This window comes from Phyllobates terribilis, unplaced genomic scaffold (genome assembly GCF_046119375.1).
Source record: "Phyllobates terribilis strain yellow unplaced genomic scaffold, ASM4611937v1 Scaffold_8__6_contigs__length_399053987, whole genome shotgun sequence".
Classification (NCBI taxonomy): domain Eukaryota; kingdom Metazoa; phylum Chordata; class Amphibia; order Anura; family Dendrobatidae; genus Phyllobates; species Phyllobates terribilis.
In genome coordinates this window covers 383388856-383407613 of record NW_027362768.1, presented here as the reverse complement: position 1 = coordinate 383407613, position 18758 = coordinate 383388856, and the positions used below count along the sequence as shown (strand labels likewise).

Sequence of the window (18758 nt, the reverse complement as noted above, 5' to 3'; positions counted from 1 at the left end):
AGCAGACAGTATCACACAGGATAGGATTAGATACACGGCTCAGCAGACAGTATCACACAGGAGAGGATTAGATACACGGCTCAGCAGACAGTATCACACAGGATAGGATTAGATACACGGCTCAGCAGACAGTATCACACAGGATAGGATTAGATACACGGCTCAGCAGACAGTATCACACAGGATAGGATTAGATACACAGCTCAGCAGACAGTATCACACAGGATAGGATTAGATACACAGCTCAGCAGACAGTATCACACAGGAGAGGATTAGATACACGGCTCAGCAGACAGTATCACACAGGATAGGATTAGATACACGGCTCAGCAGACAGTATCACACAGGATAGGATTAGATACACGGCTCAGCAGACAGTATCACACAGGAGAGGATTAGATACACGGCTCAGCAGACAGTATCACACAGGATAGGATTAGATACACGGCTCAGCAGACAGTATCACACAGGATAGGATTAGATACACGGCTCAGCAGACAGTATCACACAGGATAGGATTAGATACACAGCTCAGCAGACAGTATCACACAGGAGAGGATTAGATACACGGCTCAGCAGACAGTATCACACAGGACAGGATTAGATACACGGCTCAGCAGACAGTATCACACAGGAGAGGATTAGATACACGGCAGGAGAGGATTAGATACACGGCTCAGCAGACAGTATCACACAGGAGAGGATTAGATACACGGCTCGGCCCAGTATCACACAGCTGCTCCTCCCGGTAATGTCGGTGACTCTTGCAGGGAGACTCCGTCCGGTCATCGGATTACAATGCTCTTACACTCGGGGGGCGTGGTCAGGTTGGGGGCGTGTTCAGGCTGTTTCCGTTTCGGGGTCACGTGCTTCTGTTTACATGACTGTGAGTGGCCGAGGTGACAGCTGCCTCGGCCCCGCCCATTGCGATGACACGTGACCGGTGGCTGCAGCCACTCAAAACGGCCCATGGTCACATGACTCAGGGTTACTTTATGATCCTCTGTCCGGGCTCCGGGGTTTCCGGTCCGGGGATGGGGGAATGTCCGGTCTATCACGAGCGGCAGCGGCTGGAGCTGTGCGCTATCCACGCCCTGAACAACCTGCTGCAGAGAGCGGAGGTCACACAGCGCAGCGCCGAGGAGATCTGCTGGGGGTGAGAGAGCGAGACCGAGAGAGACGGGACGGACTAGACAGAGGGAGAGAGAGAGAAGAGACAGAGGGAGAGAGAGAGCAGGGAAGAGCGAGAGAGAGCAGGGAGGGAAGAGACAGAGAGCAGGGAGAGAAGAGAGAGAGCAGGGAGAGAAGAGAGAGAGAGCAGAGAGGGGAGAGGGAGAGAAGAGAGAGAGAGAAGAGACAGAGGGAGAGAGAGAGCAGGGAAGAGCGAGAGAGAGCAGAGAGGGAAGAGAGAGAGCGAGCAGGGAGAGAAGAGAGGGAGAGAAGAGACAGAGGGAGAGAAGAGACAGAGGGAGAGAAGAGACAGAGGGAGAGAAGAGACAGAGAGAGAGAGAGAGCAGGGAGGGAAGAGACAGAGGGAGAGAAGAGACAGAGGGAGAGAAGAGACAGAGGGAAGAGAGAGAGCAGGGAGGGAAGAGAGAGAGCAGAGAGGGAAGAGAGAGAGGGAGAGAAGAGAGAGAGAAGAGACAGAGGGAGAGAGAGCAGGGAGGGAAGAGACAGAGGGAGAGAAGAGACAGGGAGAAGAGACAGAGGGAGAGAGAGAGCAGGGAGAGAAGAGAGAGAGAGCAGAGAGGGAAGAGGGAGAGAAGAGAGAGAAGAGACAGAGGGAGAGAGAGAGCAGGGAAGAGCGAGAGAGAGCAGAGAGGGAAGAGAGAGAGAGAGCAGGGAGAGAAGAGAGGGAGAGAAGAGACAGAGGGAGAGAGAGCAGGGAGGGAAGAGACAGAGGGAGAGAGAGCAGGGAGGGAAGAGACAGAGGGAGAGAAGAGACAGAGGGAGAGAGAGAGCAGGGAGGGAAGAGAGAGAGCAGGGAGGGAAGAGAGAGAGAGAGCAGGGAGAGAAGAGAGAGAGGGAGAGAAGAGAGAGAGGGAGAGAAGAGACAGAGGGAGAGAGCAGGGAGGGAAGAGACAGAGGGAGAGAGCAGGGAGGGAAGAGAGAGAGCAGGGAGAGAAGAGAGAGAGAGAAGAGACAGAGGGAGAGAAGAGAGAGAGGGAGAGAAGAGAGAGAGAGAAGAGACAGAGGGAGAGAGAGCAGGGAGAGAAGAGAGAGAGAGAGAAGAGACAGGGAGAGAGAGAGCAGGGAGGGAAGAGAGAGAGAGCAGGGAGAGAAGAGAGAGAGAGAGAAGAGACAGAGGGAGAGAGAGAGAAGAGAGAGAGAGGAGGGAGAGAAGAGAGAGAGCAGGGAAGAGCGAGAGAGAGCAGGGAGGGAAGAGAGAGAGAGCAGGGAGAGAAGAGAGAGAGAGAAGAGACAGAGGGAGAGAGAGAGCAGGGAAGAGCGAGAGAGCAGGGAGGGAAGAGAGAGAGAGAAGAGAGAGAGGGAGAGAAGAGAGAGAAGAGACAGGGAGAGAGAGAGCAGGGAAGAGCGAGAGAGAGCAGAGAGGGAAGAGAGAGAGAGCAGGGAGAGAAGGGAGGGAAGAGAGAGAGAGCAGGGAGAGAAGAGAGAGAGAGCAGGGAGAGAAGAGAGAGAGCAGGGAGAGAAGAGAGAGAGAAGAGACAGAGGGCGAGAGAGAGCAGGGAGGGAAGAGAGAGAGAGCAGGGAGAGAAGAGAGAGAGCAGGGAGAGAAGAGAGAGAGAGCAGGGAGAGAAGAGAGAGAGAGCAGGGAGAAGAGAGAGAGCAGGGAGAGAAGAGAGAGAGAGAAGAGACAGAGGGAGAGAGAGAGCAGGGAGGGAAGAGAGAGAGAAGAGAGAGAGGGAGAGAAGAGAGAGAGAGAGAAGAGACAGAGGGAGAGAGAGAGCAGGGAAGAGAGAGAGCAGGGAGAGAAGGGAGGGAAGAGAGAGAGAGCAGAGAGAGAGCAGGGAGAGAAGAGAGAGAGAAGAGACAGAGGGAGAGAGAGAGCAGGGAGGGAAGAGACAGAGGGAGAGAAGAGAGAGAGGGAAGAGCGAGAGAGAGCAGGGAGGGAAGAGAGAGAGCAGGGAGAGAAGAGAGAGAGAGAAGAGACAGAGGGAGAGAGAGAGCAGGGAGGGAAGAGAGAGAGAGCAGGGAGAGAAGGGAGGGAAGAGAGAGAGAGAGCAGGGAGAGAAGAGAGAGAGCAGGGAGAGAAGAGAGAGAGCAGGGAGAGAAGAGAGAGAGCGGGGAGAGAAGAGAGAGCAGGGAGAGAAGAAAGAGAGAGAGCAGGGAGGGAAGAGCGAGAGCAGGGAGGGAAGAGCGAGAGCAGGGAGGGAAGAGAGAGAGCAGGGAGGGAAGAGAGAGAGCAGGGAGGGAAGAGAGAGCAGGGAGGTAAGAGAGAGAGAGAGAGAGCAGGGAGAGAAGAGAGAGCAGGGAGGGAAGGGAGAGGAGAGAGCAGGGAGGGAAGAGAGAGAGCAGGGAGGGAAGAGAGAGAGAGAGCAGGGAGAGAAGAGAGAGAGAGCAGGGAGGGGGAAGAGAGAGAGCAGGGAGAGAAGAGAGAGAGAGCAGGGAGGGAAGAGAGAGAGAGCAGGGAGAGAAGAGAGAGAGCAGGGAGGGAAGAGAGAGAGAGCAGGGAGGGAAGAGAGAGAGAGCAGGGAGGGAAGAGAGAGAGAGCAGGGAGGGAAGAGAGAGAGAGCAGGGAGGGAAGAGAGAGAGAGCAGGGAGGGAAGAGAGAGAGAGCAGGGAGGGAAGAGAGAGAGAGCGGGGAGAGGAGAGAGAGAGCGGGGAGAGGAGAGAGAGAGCGGGGAGAGGAGAGAGAGAGCGGGGAGAGGAGAGAGAGAGCAGGGAGGGAAGAGAGAGAGAGAGAGCAGGGAGAGAAGAGAGAGAGGGAGAGAAGAGAGAGAGGGAGAGAAGAGACAGAGGGAGAGAGCAGGGAGGGAAGAGACAGAGGGAGAGAGCAGGGAGGGAAGAGAGAGAGCAGGGAGAGAAGAGAGAGAGAGAAGAGACAGAGGGAGAGAAGAGAGAGAGGGAGAGAAGAGAGAGAGAGAAGAGACAGAGGGAGAGAGAGCAGGGAGGGAAGAGACAGAGGGAGAGAAGAGAGAGAGAGAAGAGACAGGGAGAGAGAGAGCAGGGAGGGAAGAGAGAGCAGGGAGAGAAGAGAGAGAGAGAGAAGAGACAGAGGGAGAGAGAGAGAGAAGAGAGAGAGAGAAGAGAGAGAGGGAGAGAAGAGAGAGAGCAGGGAAGAGCGAGAGAGAGCAGGGAGGGAAGAGAGAGAGCAGGGAGAGAAGAGAGAGAGAGAAGAGACAGAGGGAGAGAGAGAGCAGGGAAGAGCGAGAGAGCAGGGAGGGAAGAGAGAGAGAGAAGAGAGAGAGGGAGAGAAGAGAGAGAAGAGACAGGGAGAGAGAGAGCAGGGAAGAGCGAGAGAGAGCAGAGAGGGAAGAGAGAGAGAGAGCAGGGAGAGAAGAGAGAGCAGGGAGAGAAGAGAGAGAGAAGAGACAGAGGGAGAGAGAGAGCAGGGAGGGAAGAGACAGAGGGAGAGAAGAGAGAGAGGGAAGAGCGAGAGAGAGCAGGGAGGGAAGAGAGAGAGCAGGGAGAGAAGAGAGAGAGAGAAGAGACAGAGGGAGAGAGAGAGCAGGGAGGGAAGAGAGAGAGAGAGAGCAGGGAGAGAAGGGAGGGAAGAGAGAGAGAGAGCAGGGAGAGAAGAGAGAGAGAGCAGGGAGAGAAGAGAGAGAGCGGGGAGAGAAGAGAGAGCAGGGAGAGAAGAAAGAGAGAGAGCAGGGAGGGAAGAGAGAGAGCAGGGAGGGAAGAGAGAGAGCAGGGAGGGAAGAGAGAGAGCAGGGAGGGAAGAGAGAGCAGGGAGGTAAGAGAGAGAGAGAGAGCAGGGAGAGAAGAGAGAGCAGGGAGGGAAGAGAGAGAGAGAGAGCAGGGAGAGGAGAGAGCAGGGAGGGAAGAGAGAGAGCAGGGAGGGAAGAGAGAGAGAGAGCAGGGAGAGAAGAGAGAGAGAGCAGGGAGGGGGAAGAGAGAGAGAGCAGGGAGAGAAGAGAGAGAGAGCAGGGAGGGAAGAGAGAGAGAGCAGGGAGAGAAGAGAGAGAGAGCAGGGAGGGAAGAGAGAGAGAGCAGGGAGGGAAGAGAGAGAGAGCAGGGAGGGAAGAGAGAGAGAGCAGGGAGGGAAGAGAGAGAGAGCAGGGAGGGAAGAGAGAGAGCAGGGAGGGAAGAGAGAGAGAGCAGGGAGGGAAGAGAGAGAGAGCAGGGAGGGAAGAGAGAGAGAGCAGGGAGAGAAGAGAGAGAGCAGGGAGAGAGGAGAGAGAGAGCGGGGAGAGGAGAGAGAGCGGGGAGAGGAGAGAGAGAGCGGGGAGAGGAGAGAGAGAGCGGGGAGAGGAGAGAGAGAGCAGGGAGGGAAGAGGCAGAGAGGGAAGAGACAGTTTAATGAGACTGCTGGTTAATTGCATTTTATTTCCAGGTTGTCTCCAAATTCGGTGATAAATCCACATCGCAGTTTCCTCGGCACCGGTAACTATGACGTCAATGTCATCATGGCGGCCCTGCAGACTCTGGACTACGCGGCTGTGTGGTGGGATAAGAGAAGGTGATGACGGATTTGTATTCATGGCCGGTTTAGTTCTGGGGCAGGACCGTGCTGCCCCCTGGGATTAAGCTCCTCCCCCCTGAGGATCTCTAAGCTGTGCCCCCCCCCCCTGAGGATCTCTAAGCTGTGCCCCCCCCTGAGGATCTCTAAGCTGTGCCCCCCCTGAGGATCTCTAAGCTGTGCCCCCCCCCGAGGATCTCTAAGCTGTGCCCCCCCCCTGAGGATTTCTAAGCTGTGCCCCCCCCCTGAGGATCTCTAAGCTGTGCCCCCCCCCTGAGGATCTCTAAGCTGTGCCCCCCCTGAGGATCTCTAAGCTGTGCCCCCCCCCTGAGGATCTCTAAGCTGTGCCCCCCCCCTGAGGATCTCTAAGCTGTGCCCCCCCCCTGAGGATCTCTAAGCTGTGCCCCCCCCCTGAGGATCTCTAAGCTGTGCCCCCCCCTGAGGATCTCTAAGCTGTGCCCCCCCCCTGAGGATCTCTAAGCTGTGCCCCCCCCCTGAGGATCTCTAAGCTGTGCCCCCCCCCTGAGGATCTCTAAGCTGTGCCCCCCCCCTGAGGATCTCTAAGCTGTGCCCCCCCCCTGAGGATCTCTAAGCTGTGCCCCCCCCTGAGGATCTCTAAGCTGTGCCCCCCCCCTGAGGATCTCTAAGCTGTGCCCCCCCTGAGGATCTCTAAGCTGTGCCCCCCTGAGGATCTCTAAGCTGTGCCCCCCCCTGAGGATCTCTAAGCTGTGCCCCCCCCCCTGAGGATCTCTAAGCTGTGCCCCCCCCCTGAGGATCTCTAAGCCGTGCCCCCCCTCCTGAGGATCTCTAAGCTGTGCCCCCCCCTGAGGATCTCTAAGCTGTGCCCCCCCCCTGAGGATCTCTAAGCCGTGCCCCCCCTCCTGAGGATCTCTAAGCTGTGCCCCCCCCCTGAGGATCTCTAAGCTGTGCCCCCCCCTGAGGATCTCTAAGCTGTGCCCCCCCCCTGAGGATCTCTAAGCTGTGCCCCCCCCCTGAGGATTTCTAAGCTGTGCCCCCCCCCCGAGGATTTCTAAGCTCTGCCCCCCCCTTCGAGGATTGCTATGCTCTGCCCCCCCCCCGGAGAATCGCTAAGCTCTGCCCCTCCCCTTCGAGGATCTCTAAGCTCTGCCCCCCCCTTCGAGGATCACTATGCTCTGCCCCCCCCCGAGGATCTCTAAGCTCTGCCCCCCCCCCGAGGATCTCTAAGCTCTGCCCCCTCCCCCGAGGATCGCTATGCTCTGCCCCCCCCGAGGATCGCTATGCTCTGCCCCCCCCGAGGATCGCTAAGCTCTGCCCCCTCCCCCCGAGGATCGCTAAGCTCTGCCCCCTCCCCCGAGGATCGCTAAGCTCTGCCCCCTCCCCCCGAGGATCGCTAAGCTCTGCCCCCTCCCCCCGAGGATCGCTAAGCTCTGCCCCCTCCCCCCGAGGATCGCTAAGCTCTGCCCCCTCCCCCGAGGATCGCTAAGCTCTGCCCCCTCCCCCCGAGGATCGCTAAGCTCTGCCCCCTCCCCCCGAGGATCGCTAAGCTCTGCCCCCTCCCCCCGAGGATCGCTAAGCTCTGCCCCCTCCCCCCGAGGATCTCTCTCTGCTCAGCTCCCCCCCCCCCGAGGATCTCTCTCTGCTCAGCTCCCCCCCCCCCCGAGGATCTCTAAGCTCTGCCCCCCCCCCCGAGGATCTCTAAGCTCTGCCCTTCCTGAGGGTCTCTAAGCTCCGCCCCTCCTGGTGATCTCTAAGCTCCGCCCCTCCTGAGGATCTCTAAGCTGTGCCCCCCCCTGAGGATCTCTAAGCTGTGCCCCCCCCCTGAGGATCTCTAAGCCGTGCCCCCCCCTCCTGAGGATCTCTAAGCTGTGCCCCCCCCCTGAGGATCTCTAAGCTGTGCCCCCCCCTGAGGATCTCTAAGCTGTGCCCCCCCCTGAGGATCTCTAAGCTGTGCCCCCCCCCTGAGGATTTCTAAGCTGTGCCCCCCCCCCGAGGATTTCTAAGCTCTGCCCCCCCCTTCGAGGATTGCTATGCTCTGCCCCCCCCCTTCGAGGATCTCTAAGCTCTGCCCCCCCCTTCGAGGATCACTATGCTCTGCCCCCCCCCGAGGATCTCTAAGCTCTGCCCCCCCCCCGAGGATCTCTAAGCTCTGCCCCCTCCCCCGAGGATCGCTATGCTCTGCCCCCCCCGAGGATCGCTATGCTCTGCCCCCCCCGAGGATCGCTAACCTCTGCCCCCCCCCGAGGATCGCTAAGCTCTGCCCCCTCCCCCCGAGGATCGCTAAGCTCTGCCCCCTCCCCCCGAGGATCGCTAAGCTCTGCCCCCTCCCCCCGAGGATCGCTAAGCTCTGCCCCCTCCCCCCGAGGATCGCTAAGCTCTGCCCCCTCCCCCCGAGGATCGCTAAGCTCTGCCCCCTCCCCCCGAGGATCTCTCTCTGCTCAGCTCCCCCCCCCCCCGAGGATCTCTCTCTGCTCAGCTCCCCCCCCCCCGAGGATCTCTAAGCTCTGCCCCCCCCCCCGAGGATCTCTAAGCTCTGCCCCCCCCCCCGAGGATCTCTAAGCTCTGCCCTTCCTGAGGGTCTCTAAGCTCCGCCCCTCCTGGTGATCTCTAAGCTCCGCCCCTCCTGAGGATTTCTAAGCCCCGCCCCTGATGATCTCTAAGCTCCGCCCCTTCCCCTTTCAGGTCTCTGGACACTTTGGCCTTGAGTGAAATCTTCGGCTTCATCCTGAACATCCCGTCCCCCATCTCCCTGGGGTTCCTGTCTCTCCCGATCACCCGCAAACACTGGATCGCCGTGCGCCAGATCGCCGGCGTCTACTACAACCTCGACTCCAAGCTGAAGTCTCCGGTGCGGCTCGGGGGCCCCCGGGAGCTGAGGTGAGTGATGGCCGCCTCCAGGGGGCATGCAGGTTTCCTCCTCCCAGGGGACCTAAAAGGGGAGCTCCTCCCGGAGATTGCCGCAAGCCCCGCCCCCCTGACTAGCGAAATTAACAGGCCAGCGCCCTCTACTGCTGGAGGTAGAGTTCCCCTTTAAGTTTCAGGACTTTCCATGTTGTGGCCCCTGCGGCTCCCCGGGGGCCGGTGTGAGAGCTGATTGTCTGGTTGACGGTTGGATCCGGAGTGACCTGAAGGCTCCTCTCCTCCAGAGCTGTAGTTTTAATTCTGCTTGTTGGTTTCCTTAACTTCGCTGATGGGTAATGCAATGTACGCGACCCATGGGGTGAAGGGGAGACCTCCATGGCTCCGCCCCATTGTCACTTATTCCGTGTGAGCAGTAGGTGGCGCTGCTGTAATGACGTTCCTCGTTTATACAATGTTTAACCCTTTCTGCCTCCAGGGATTTCCTGCAGGGCTGCATCTCCCGGGGAAGCTGCGAGATCCTCCTGGTCGTAACGAAGGACGTGGAGGAATCTCGACTGTGGGTGAACGAAAGTGAACAAAGGACGTGAGCCGGACTCCGCTCTGCACCCAAAGACTTTACCACCATCATCCTGGCGTCTATTTATTGGGGGACCCCCCCCCCCCATCCCCGTCTTCCTAATCAGGTCACCTCCGCGTCATGGATGGAAGTCTCCCATCATCCTGAGCCTCGTACTGATATGCACTACTCTGATGCCTTAATGCCGCTTGTTACTTTTTTGTTATTTTTTTTTTTACCAGGTGCTGAATATTAATATATTACACGAACGTCGCTACGTTTATGCTAATTCCATTAAAGAGTTTTTATATACGATCAGCAGACTCCGCCCCTGAATTCTACACGAGTCAGGACTTGTACATTTACTCATTCTGCTTTTTCTGACTTTTTTTAAGTTTGTGGTTAAAAAAGAAAAAAAAAATCCTTTGTGCATAAAACTGTAATAATGACCTGACACCAGGTGGCGCTGTGTAGTTAGAGAAGCTGCAGTTCAGATGCAGGGTGTTGTGTCGCCACCTGCTGACTGATGTCATGTATCACAGCCATAAAAAAGAAATCAATACACAGAACAGAGTTGAATATTTTATTAAAATTGTCATTTACAAGAGATTTATATATAATCAGATACATTTCATGGTGGAGGAGAATTACAAATGTTCACTGGCAACTCAAAAAAAAAAAAAAAAAAGGTGGTTCTGCCGTTCTTCATCCTTCATCTGTTTATTTCTCTTATACCTAGAAAAAGCAAAAAGGGAATAATTACACCAGGAGATCAGCAACTTATAGAAGAGCGAGTGGAATTATATCTCTGTATACAGGGAGCTCCCCCTAGTGGCGGCTGCAGACAGGATCTTATCATGGATCTCTGTATACAGGGCGCTCCCCCTAGTGGTGGCTGCAGACAGGATCTTATCATGTATCTCTGTATACAGGGAGCTCCACCTAGTGGTGGCTGCAGACAGAATCTTATCATGTATCTCTGTATACAGGGAGCTCCCCCTAGTGGAGGATGCAGATAGAATCTTATCATGTATCTCTGTATACAGGGAGCTCCCCCTATTGGTGGCTGCAGACAGGATCTCATCGTGTATCTCTGTATACAGGGAGCTCCCCCTAGTGGTGACTGCAGACAGAATCTTATCATGTATCTCTGTATACAGGGAGCTCCCCCTAGTGGTGGCTGCAGACAGGTTATCATGTATCTCTGTATACAGGGAGCTCCCCCTAGTGGTGGCTGCAGACAGGATCTCATCATGTATCTCTGTATACAGGGAGCTCCCCCTAGTGGTGGCTGTAGACAGGATCTCATCGTGTATCTCTGTATACAGGGAGCTCCCCCTAGTGGTGACTGCAGACAGAATCTTATGTATCTCTGTATACAGGGAGCTCCCCCTAGTGGTGACTGCAGACAGGATCTTATCATGTATCTCTGTATACAGGGAGCTCCCCCTAGTGGTGACTGCAGACAGAATATTATCATGTATCTCTGTATACAGGGAGCTCCCACTAGTGGAGACTGCAGACAGAATCTTATCATGTATCTCTGTATACAGGAAGCTCCCCCTAGTGGTGGCTGCAGACAGGATCTTATGTATCTCTGTATACAGGGAGCGCCCCCTAGTGGTGAATCTTATCTATCAGTGATATATGAAGGGCCGTCATGTGCTGCTTCTGTGCAGAGTTCTCCCTGACTGTGGCCCTCTTATTAGGGGCTCGATAGCAGCGCTGTCCCTATGTTATATCTCCCCTTGGTTGATGTAGCAGCGTCCATGTCGTTTTGCTACGCACCGGGTTCTGGCAGGAGGAACCGCTGCAGGTGTTTTGGCAGCACTTCATTTCACCATCACAGTCCCCATCGGAGCTGCAGTATTTGCTTTGGTCACAGGCTGTCCCATCAACAATCTCAGCAGAAGGGCAGGATCCGGGTTTATCTGGGGAGGAATAAAGATGGAGAGGTCACGGGGGGCCGGTGCTATGGTCTCCTGATCGGACGGTCGGCTCCGTACTCACCGTCGGGGATTTGGCACAGATATCCGTCACATGACGTCTTACAACATTTGCGAACGCCTTCACATTGAGAGTCGGAGGAGCATTTTATCCCGCAGAACCCAAGAGACATATCACGGATAATTGGGCACACTCCTGGCTTATCTGAAAGGGTTAAAGAAAAGACATTAAGATCTCTGCGGCACGGACCCCTCTCGCCCATCTGATCCCCTGAGTTTAGGATGGATGGAGCTCGCTGCGCCCTCTGGTGCATCGTACTGGTCAGCACGGCTGCTTTTTCTGGGACGTTTCATTGGATGGTTCCGCGGGGGCGGGGTAATGGTTATACACAAAGCCACGCCCATTTACCGAAAACGCGCCCCTTCAGGTCACCACAGCTCAGCAGTGAAGGTGCCGCAGATACAACCAATGGCTTCCTCCAGACTCTACCTCCAGCCTTGGTGAAGGGTCTGGAGGTGCCGTGATATCAGACTCAGCGCCATGTGCTCAAGAGGGGGGATAGGCAGGTTTGGGGCAATTTGGGAATTATCTTTTGAAGGTCTGGACTGAACATTCCCATCAGAAGAGAGGTGAAGTCCTACAGAAAATGCATGTCTTTACCTTCAAGAGCTACAGAGTGACAGCGTCCATTGTACCACCCCTCCACAAGCTGCCAGAGACCTCCACTCCCCACAAGAAAAAGACCCCCAGTTCCTGGACATGAGAGCTCAACGCTTGGGCCACATGAGGCCGTACCCAAAGGACGACCGAAGGTTATTACCGAATAGGACTAGAATCGTTCATATTAGAATGGATAAAGGGTTAATTATCTGTAGAATCCCAGGACTCAAAAGACAGAAGACTAAATAAATATTCTAATAGTGCAACATTCTGCGATATTCAATATATAGAAGAGGCTTAAATCCATGTACCCCCCAAGGTTCTCTCTCCCTGCAGCCTCCACTAGGGGGAGCTCCCTGTATACAGAGATACATGATAAGATCCTGTCTGCAGCCACCACTAGGGGGAGCTCCCTGTATGCAGAGATACATGATAAGATTCTGTCTGCAGCCACCACTAGGGGGAGCTCCCTGTATACAAAGATACATGATAAGATCATGTCTGCAGCCACCACTAGGGGGAGATCACTGTATACAGAAATACATGATAAGATCCTGTCTGCAGTCACCACTAGGGGGAGCTCCCTGTATACAGAGATACATGATAAGATCCTGTCTGCAGCCACCACTAGGGGGAGCTCCCTGTATACAGAGATACATGATAAGATCCAGTCTACAGCCACCACTAGGGGGAGCTCCCTGTATACAGAGATACATGATAAGATTCTGTCTGCAGCAACCACTAGGGGGAGCTCCCTGTATACAGAGATACATGATAAGATTCTGTCTGCAGCCACCACTAGGGGGAGCTCCCTGTATACAGAGACACATGATAAGATTCTGTCTGAAGCCACCACTAGGGGGAGCTCCCTGTATACAGAGATACATGATAAGATTCTGTCTGCAGCCACCACTAGGAGGAGCTCCCTGTATAGAGATACATGATAAGATCCTGTCTGCTGCCACCACTAGGGGGAGCTCCCTGTATACAGAGATACATTATAAGATCCTGTCTGCTGCCACCACTAGGGGGATCTCCCTGTATACAGAGATATGTGATAAGATTCTGTCTGCAGCCACCACTAGGGGGAGCTCCCTGTATACAGAGATACATGATAAGATCCTGTCTGCAGCCACCACTAGGGGGAGCTCCCTGTATACAGAGATACATGATAAGATTCTGTCTGCAGCCACCACTAGGGGGAGCTCACTGTATACAGAGATACATGATAAGATCCTGTCTGCAGTCACCACTAGGGGGAGCTCACTGTATACAGAGATACATGATAAGATTCTGTCTGCAGTCACCACTAGGGGGAGCTCCCTGTATACAGAGATACATGATAAGATCCTGTCTGCAGCCACCACTAGGGGGAGCTCCCTGTATACAGAGATACATGATAAGATCCAGTCTACAGCCACCACTAGGGGGAGCTCCCTGTATACAGAGATACATGATAAGATTCTGTCTGCAGCCACCACTAGGGGGAGCTCCCTGTATACAGAGATACATGATAAGATTCTGTCTGCAGCCACCACTAGGGGGAGCTCCCTGTATACAGAGACACATGATAAGATTCTGTCTGAAGCCACCACTAGGGGGAGCTCCCTGTATACAGAGATACATGATAAGATTCTGTCTGCAGCCACCACTAGGGGGAGCTCCCTGTATAGAGATACATGATAAGATCCTGTCTGCTGCCACCACTAGGGGGATCTCCCTGTATACAGAGATATGTGATAAGATTCTGTCTGCAGCCACCACTAGGGGGAGCTCCCTGTATACAGAGATACATGATAAGATCCTGTCTGCAGCCACCACTAGGGGGAGCTCCCTGTATACAGAGATACATGATAAGATTCTGTCTGCAGCCACCACTAGGGGGAGCTCACTGTATACAGAGATACATGATAAGATCCTGTCTGCAGTCACCACTAGGGGGAGCTCACTGTATACAGAGATACATGATAAGATTCTGTCTGCAGCCACCACTAGGGGGAGCTCCCTGTATACAGAGATACATAATAAGATTCTGCCTGCAGTGAGCACTAGGGGGATCTCCTTGTATACAGAGATACATAATAAGTTTCTGTCTGCAACCACCACTAGGGGGAGCTCCCTGTATACAGAGATACATGATAAGTTTCTGTCTGCAGCCACCACTAGGGGGAGCTCCCTGTATACAGAGATACATGATAAGGTTGTGTCTGCTGCCGCCACTAGGAGGAGCTCCCTGTATACAGAGATACATGATAAGATCCTGTCTGCAGCCACCACTAGGGGGAGCTCCCTGTATACAGAGATACATGATAAAATCCTGTCTGCAGCCACCAATAGGGGGAGCTCCCTGTATACAGAGATACATGATAAGATCCTGTCTGCAGCTACCACTAGGGGGAGCTCCCTGTATACAGAGATACATAAGATTCTGTCTGCAGTCACCACTAGGGGGAGCTCCCTGTATACAGATACATGATAAGATACTGTCTGCAGCCACCACTAGGGGGAGCTCCCTGTATACAGAGATACATGATGAGATTCTGTCTGCAGTCACCACTAGGGGGAGCTCTCTGTATACAGAGATACATAAGATCCTGTCTGCAGCCACCACTAGGGGGAGCTCCCTGTATACAGAGATACATGATAAGATCCTGTCTGCAGCCACCACTAGGAGGAGCTCCCTGTATACAGAGATACATGATAAGATCCTGTCTGCAGTCACCACTAGGGGGAGCTGTATACAGGGTGGTCACTATTGGACCCCCAATCTTCTGCTTTGATATATCTCTGTATACAGGGGTCTCCCTGTGCAGCTAGATGACAATTATTACCACCCCCTTTATATACACAGTTCTACCCTCAGTAGTGATGATGTGACGCTATAAGATGGGCTTCACTGTTTAATGCTTGAATAACAATTCGCACACACATTGATCGGCCATTACAATAACTATCTGGTGATGGAGGGTCTGTTGGGGGAGGGGGATTCGTCGGCCGTCTGTTCCTATAGTTGATATGTTTGCAGCAGGTAAATGGACAAGTGTCAGATCTGTGACGTGTAGACGACGGACGGGGTCACAACATCTCCACCATAGTCGGTCTTCTGGGGCACTTCCAGTATACGGTGGGTTTTGGGGTGTCCCTGGTATGTGGAGGTTTGTACCTACCAAATATGCTCCAGGATAATCTGAGGATTCAGTAGCAGAGTAACGGGCGCCCAAAGCTGATTGATGCCCATGGAGGTGACGGCGCCCGTCTGGTGTGATCCAACATTAGAGCGGTCAGTGCCCGTACTGCCCCCTGGTATGACAAGGACCAGAGCTGGACACGGAGCGATGGAAGGAGGAGGTCACGTGTGAGCAATCATGGCTTCCACCCCCCAATAGCGAAGAGATGACACCAGGACGCACTATGGTCAGAAAGCAAGCTGGCGGAGGTGGTGTGAAGGGGCGACGCTCTGCGGTGTGATGCTCTGCGGGCACCAAGTACTTAGACACTGCGCCGTTCCCCTAATGGTCGGTCAGGGATGGTCTGAGGGTCGCGGTGATGATCTCAGTCTGATCCTTCATCGGTGGATGATCGGGCCCGCAGCAAGGAGCGCACAGGATCTAATGTGACTGCAGTGTCCCCAACGCGCGTCCAGAACTCAGACATGGATCTATTGCGTCTCAGCAAAAATGTCAGAAACCGAAGACGAGGATCTTAGGTAACATCTGATCAGACGATATGGCCCCCGCTACCACGTCACAGCGAACCTCTGAATGGGTCCCTGACTTTAAAGATGCGGCACCGCCACCGCAGTGATACTGCACCAGCAGGGGGTGCGACCCAGCGCCCCACAGCACCATGCTGCCAGAATAAGACCCCATGGCTCCAGGTTACTCCACCCTACAAGCACAGCAGCAATAGTCGCCACAAAGCACCAACCCCAAGTGAAAGGAGCTAAAAAAAACCTCACCTTCCACAAGGTCTCAGACTTTGGGCGCAGTCAGACGGCCGGACAACACGGACGATGATCGCATAGCAATGCTCGGACGGCCGGCAGTCACAGCTACATAGAAATACATACTATCATGCTCGAGTAGGAGAGACGCCAGCCAGTCCGAGCATTGCGATGCGGTCGTCGTCTGTGTTATATGGCCGTCTGACTGCGGGACCTCCCTCCCCCCCCCCCGGAGTCTCCGGCCATTTATAAATCCTTTGGCCACATTTTAGCAGCATTGGTGCCAAAAAAAAACTAACAAAAAAGAGATGGCAGTGTGCCATGTGCAATGTCGGGGATCCGCCAGGAGGTCGCACATTTTTGTGGATCTGCCATGGTCAATGTCTGAGTTTTGGACGTGCATCCAGGTCTTCCTTCAGTTATAATGCACAGGATCTGCGGCCCATCCCACCGGACTTCTGCAGAGGAAGGTGGAGTCCGGGTCTGGATGGTTCAGACATGCACAATATTAGGGGGTGGTTTTACACCACGTTCACACATTCAGTATTTAGAACCCAAAAATATCGGAGGAAAAGTATAAGGCTGCGTGCCCACGATCCGTAATGGCAGCGTTTTGGACGCAGCTCTCCTGCGCTGCGTCCAAACCGCTGCGTTGTACAGTGGAAGCACAGTTGATGGATTTACTGCCTACTCTGCTTCTGTGTGTCGCTGCGTAGACTCACCGGCGGCGCGACTTTATGAGCCGCAGTATGTCAATTATCTGCAATGGAGACACTGGTCTCCGCAACAGAAATTTCCCCAATAGAATGTATGGGGTGCGGTAACTCCACATTATTCAATGAACACATGCGGATTTACCTGCGGGATCGGACGCAGCGAAAATATGATGCATCCAAAGCACTGCTATAGCCTTATAGAAGCACGTCACCACTTCTGTATTATCACCCACTCCTGGTTTTGGCTTACAAATACTGACATAAATACTGAACGTGTGAATGTCGCCTTAATCTTAGGGCTGATCAGATTCCCATACACATCAGATCAATTGGATGACTTTGCCCTGTGGCCGCAGAGATTGTACTCGATCCCCTAGATCCACGATCTGACATCTCCCCTGTGTATCAATCCAGGAGGGGCATAGAGAGACGCACGTAAGACCCTCATGTCTGACACCTGGGAGACATTGGGGGGTCCCCATTGCAGGCAGTGACTGTAGGATCAGCTCCGCACTCGGCTCCTAATACAGAAACTTTCTTTTTACATTGTAAATAAACAGGAAACAAATGTAACAGAATGTAACAAGATGTAACAAGATGTAACTTGTCCCCCCCCCCCCCCCAGGACAGGACAATGGGGTCTGCGGGGCTTTACCTGCAGCCGGGGTCACCTCGACCCCATGGACACACGTCAGGTGCAGCAGCAGTGCCAGCAGGAGGTAGCGCCTCATTGTGCTGCTCGTGGTTCTGGGTTGACGACAATCCCAGCACATCACTCAAATAGCATTTAAATGTCAGGCGAAGCAGGGAGGAGCGGATGGGGCGGGGGCGGCGGAGGGGGACGGGGGCGGCGGAGGGGACGGACCCTGACACCTGCTACCTGCAGCCTCCAGTCATTCTGGGAAGAATCAGAAAAGCCTCGAGGCTGAGAAAAGTATCCACCGGGGTCAGACAGGAAAAACGGAAAGAAAAGCGGACGAACAGTGTGAACGAGGTCTGGGACATCCAGATCTATGGGACCCTGCGGTCACACAGGGCAAAAGGCTCAATGCAATGACCTCACCCTGTGACCACAGGGGCTTCTAGGCCCCCGAAACCCAGCACCTGGGCCAAATCATGCTGGGAGTTGTAGTTCCACAGCCAGTGGCGTGACTTGAAGCTTGTGGGTCCCAATGCAAAAGCTCCAACAAACCTATTGCAAGTCTTTAAAAGTATCGGTCTTTTCTAATAGGTAAAGGGCCCCTTAAGCCCCAGGGCCCGATGTGATTGCAACCCCTGCACCTATTGTAGTTACGCCCCTGTCCACAGCTGGAGAGACACTGGTTATGGGGGGGGCGACAGACTGTGCAGCCGCCCAGGGGCCAAAGAGAAGAGGGGGCCACAGCCAGGTCCAAAGCTTGTGCATGAGGAGGAGCTGCAGCACTGCAGAGGCCCCTGTCTGTGTCCTGTAGACCCCACTATCACCTGGCTTGGGGGCTACACACTTCCTTCGCTCTGGTTATGTCCATACAACGGTTTCAATGTGCATTTGCAAAAGACATTGGGTAAAGGGTTCAGTTTGGGCATAAACCATGTGGATCAGATGTGAGGGACTACAACTTCCAGCATGGCAATGAGAGTTCTTCACCACCACCCGCTGGTCACTGACGGTATTACAACTCTACCTCCAGATTCAAGTAATGGGAGCAGCGCTGTATGTAGGTTTCGGGTCCCAGATGACCCCTGAGAAGAGAGCAACACGGTCATGTGATTGGTGCAGACCCCAATTATATATGAGAAGTCGCTTAGACCTTCCTGAGGGGAAGCAAGGAGGCCCCAGTGTAAAATCCTCAGCAGAACCCCGACTATCATGGGTCTTCTCTTATGGGTCCATAGATATCTTTTGTCCCCACAGGGTACAGCACCCTCTATAGTAACACCCCTAGTAGGGGGCCTCAGAGGGTCTCGATGTATTATGTATTTCCCCTATTAATTTTTATGACCAAAAAAAAATCAAGTGTAGTTGTCCAGGCAGATCTGGGGGTCCGGCCGCCCCTCATCAAGGCTCCAGAAGGAAACAGTCAATTAAAGGGCGGCTCCGGATCCGCCTGATGTCCTCAGTCCTGGCGCAGGAATCGCAGGGACAGAAGTCCTATACAGTGACTTTTCCCTGTCGTCCCCCCCCATCACGCCGCAGGATGCCCCACAGATTTTGTATTCGCAGCGTTCTGCCCACTGTCGCCCCCTAGGGGGAAGTGACACCTAGTTTATACATATTTCTTACTCCTTTTGTGGCTGTCACTAATCCCCTCCACATATTCCTGTATCAGCGGCCGCTCTTCTCGGGGACCGAACAAATGGGATCATGATGTGGTAAGAGACAAGGACACACTGTAGCAATGTCTGCAGCTGTGAGCAGGCCCGGATAGTGATGCACTCCTCCGTAGCAATGCTCTGAATCACTATACTGGGAAGCGATGGTGACAAACTGCTAAAAAGTTGCACAACTGAAGTCACGGAAAGATCGTGGCG

General features: G+C 54.2%; 2 protein-coding genes across 2 annotated transcripts; one reads left to right on the top strand and one right to left on the bottom strand.

Moving 5' to 3' along the window:
* Positions 1-910: 910 nt before the first annotated feature.
* JOSD2 (Josephin domain containing 2) lies at positions 911-9296 on the top strand. Its single transcript, XM_073645067.1, has 4 exons — positions 911-1156; positions 5459-5584; positions 8246-8440; positions 8901-9296. Exons 1-4 carry the CDS (start codon positions 930-932, stop codon positions 9010-9012), a joined length of 660 nt encoding a protein of 219 aa, XP_073501168.1. The 5' UTR covers positions 911-929; the 3' UTR covers positions 9013-9296.
* Positions 9297-9550: 254 nt separating this feature from the next.
* LOC141157601 (waprin-Rha1-like) lies at positions 9551-17055 on the bottom strand. The gene is made up of 4 exons (XM_073645069.1): positions 16903-17055; positions 10992-11132; positions 10770-10912; positions 9551-9716 (listed from the first exon to the last, which is right to left on the bottom strand). The coding sequence occupies exons 1-4, from the start codon at positions 17018-17020 to the stop codon at positions 9711-9713; spliced, it is 408 nt and encodes a 135-aa protein (XP_073501170.1). The 5' UTR covers positions 17021-17055; the 3' UTR covers positions 9551-9710.
* Positions 17056-18758: the final 1703 nt, after the last annotated feature.

Coding starts and splice junctions, on each gene's coding strand:
- JOSD2 (XM_073645067.1), top strand. CDS start 930: ATGACACGTGACCGGTGGCTGCAGCCACTCAAAACGGCCCATGGTCAC. Junction 5,585..8,245: donor GTGTGGTGGGATAAGAGAAG/GTGATGACGGAT, acceptor TTCCCCTTTCAG/GTCTCTGGACACTTTGGCCT. Junction 8,441..8,900: donor GGGGGCCCCCGGGAGCTGAG/GTGAGTGATGGC, acceptor TTCTGCCTCCAG/GGATTTCCTGCAGGGCTGCA.
- LOC141157601 (XM_073645069.1), bottom strand. CDS start 17,020: ATGTGCTGGGATTGTCGTCAACCCAGAACCACGAGCAGCACAATGAGG. Junction 11,133..16,902: donor CGAGGTGACCCCGGCTGCAG/GTAAAGCCCCGC, acceptor TAACCCTTTCAG/ATAAGCCAGGAGTGTGCCCA. Junction 10,913..10,991: donor TCTGTGCCAAATCCCCGACG/GTGAGTACGGAG, acceptor ATTCCTCCCCAG/ATAAACCCGGATCCTGCCCT.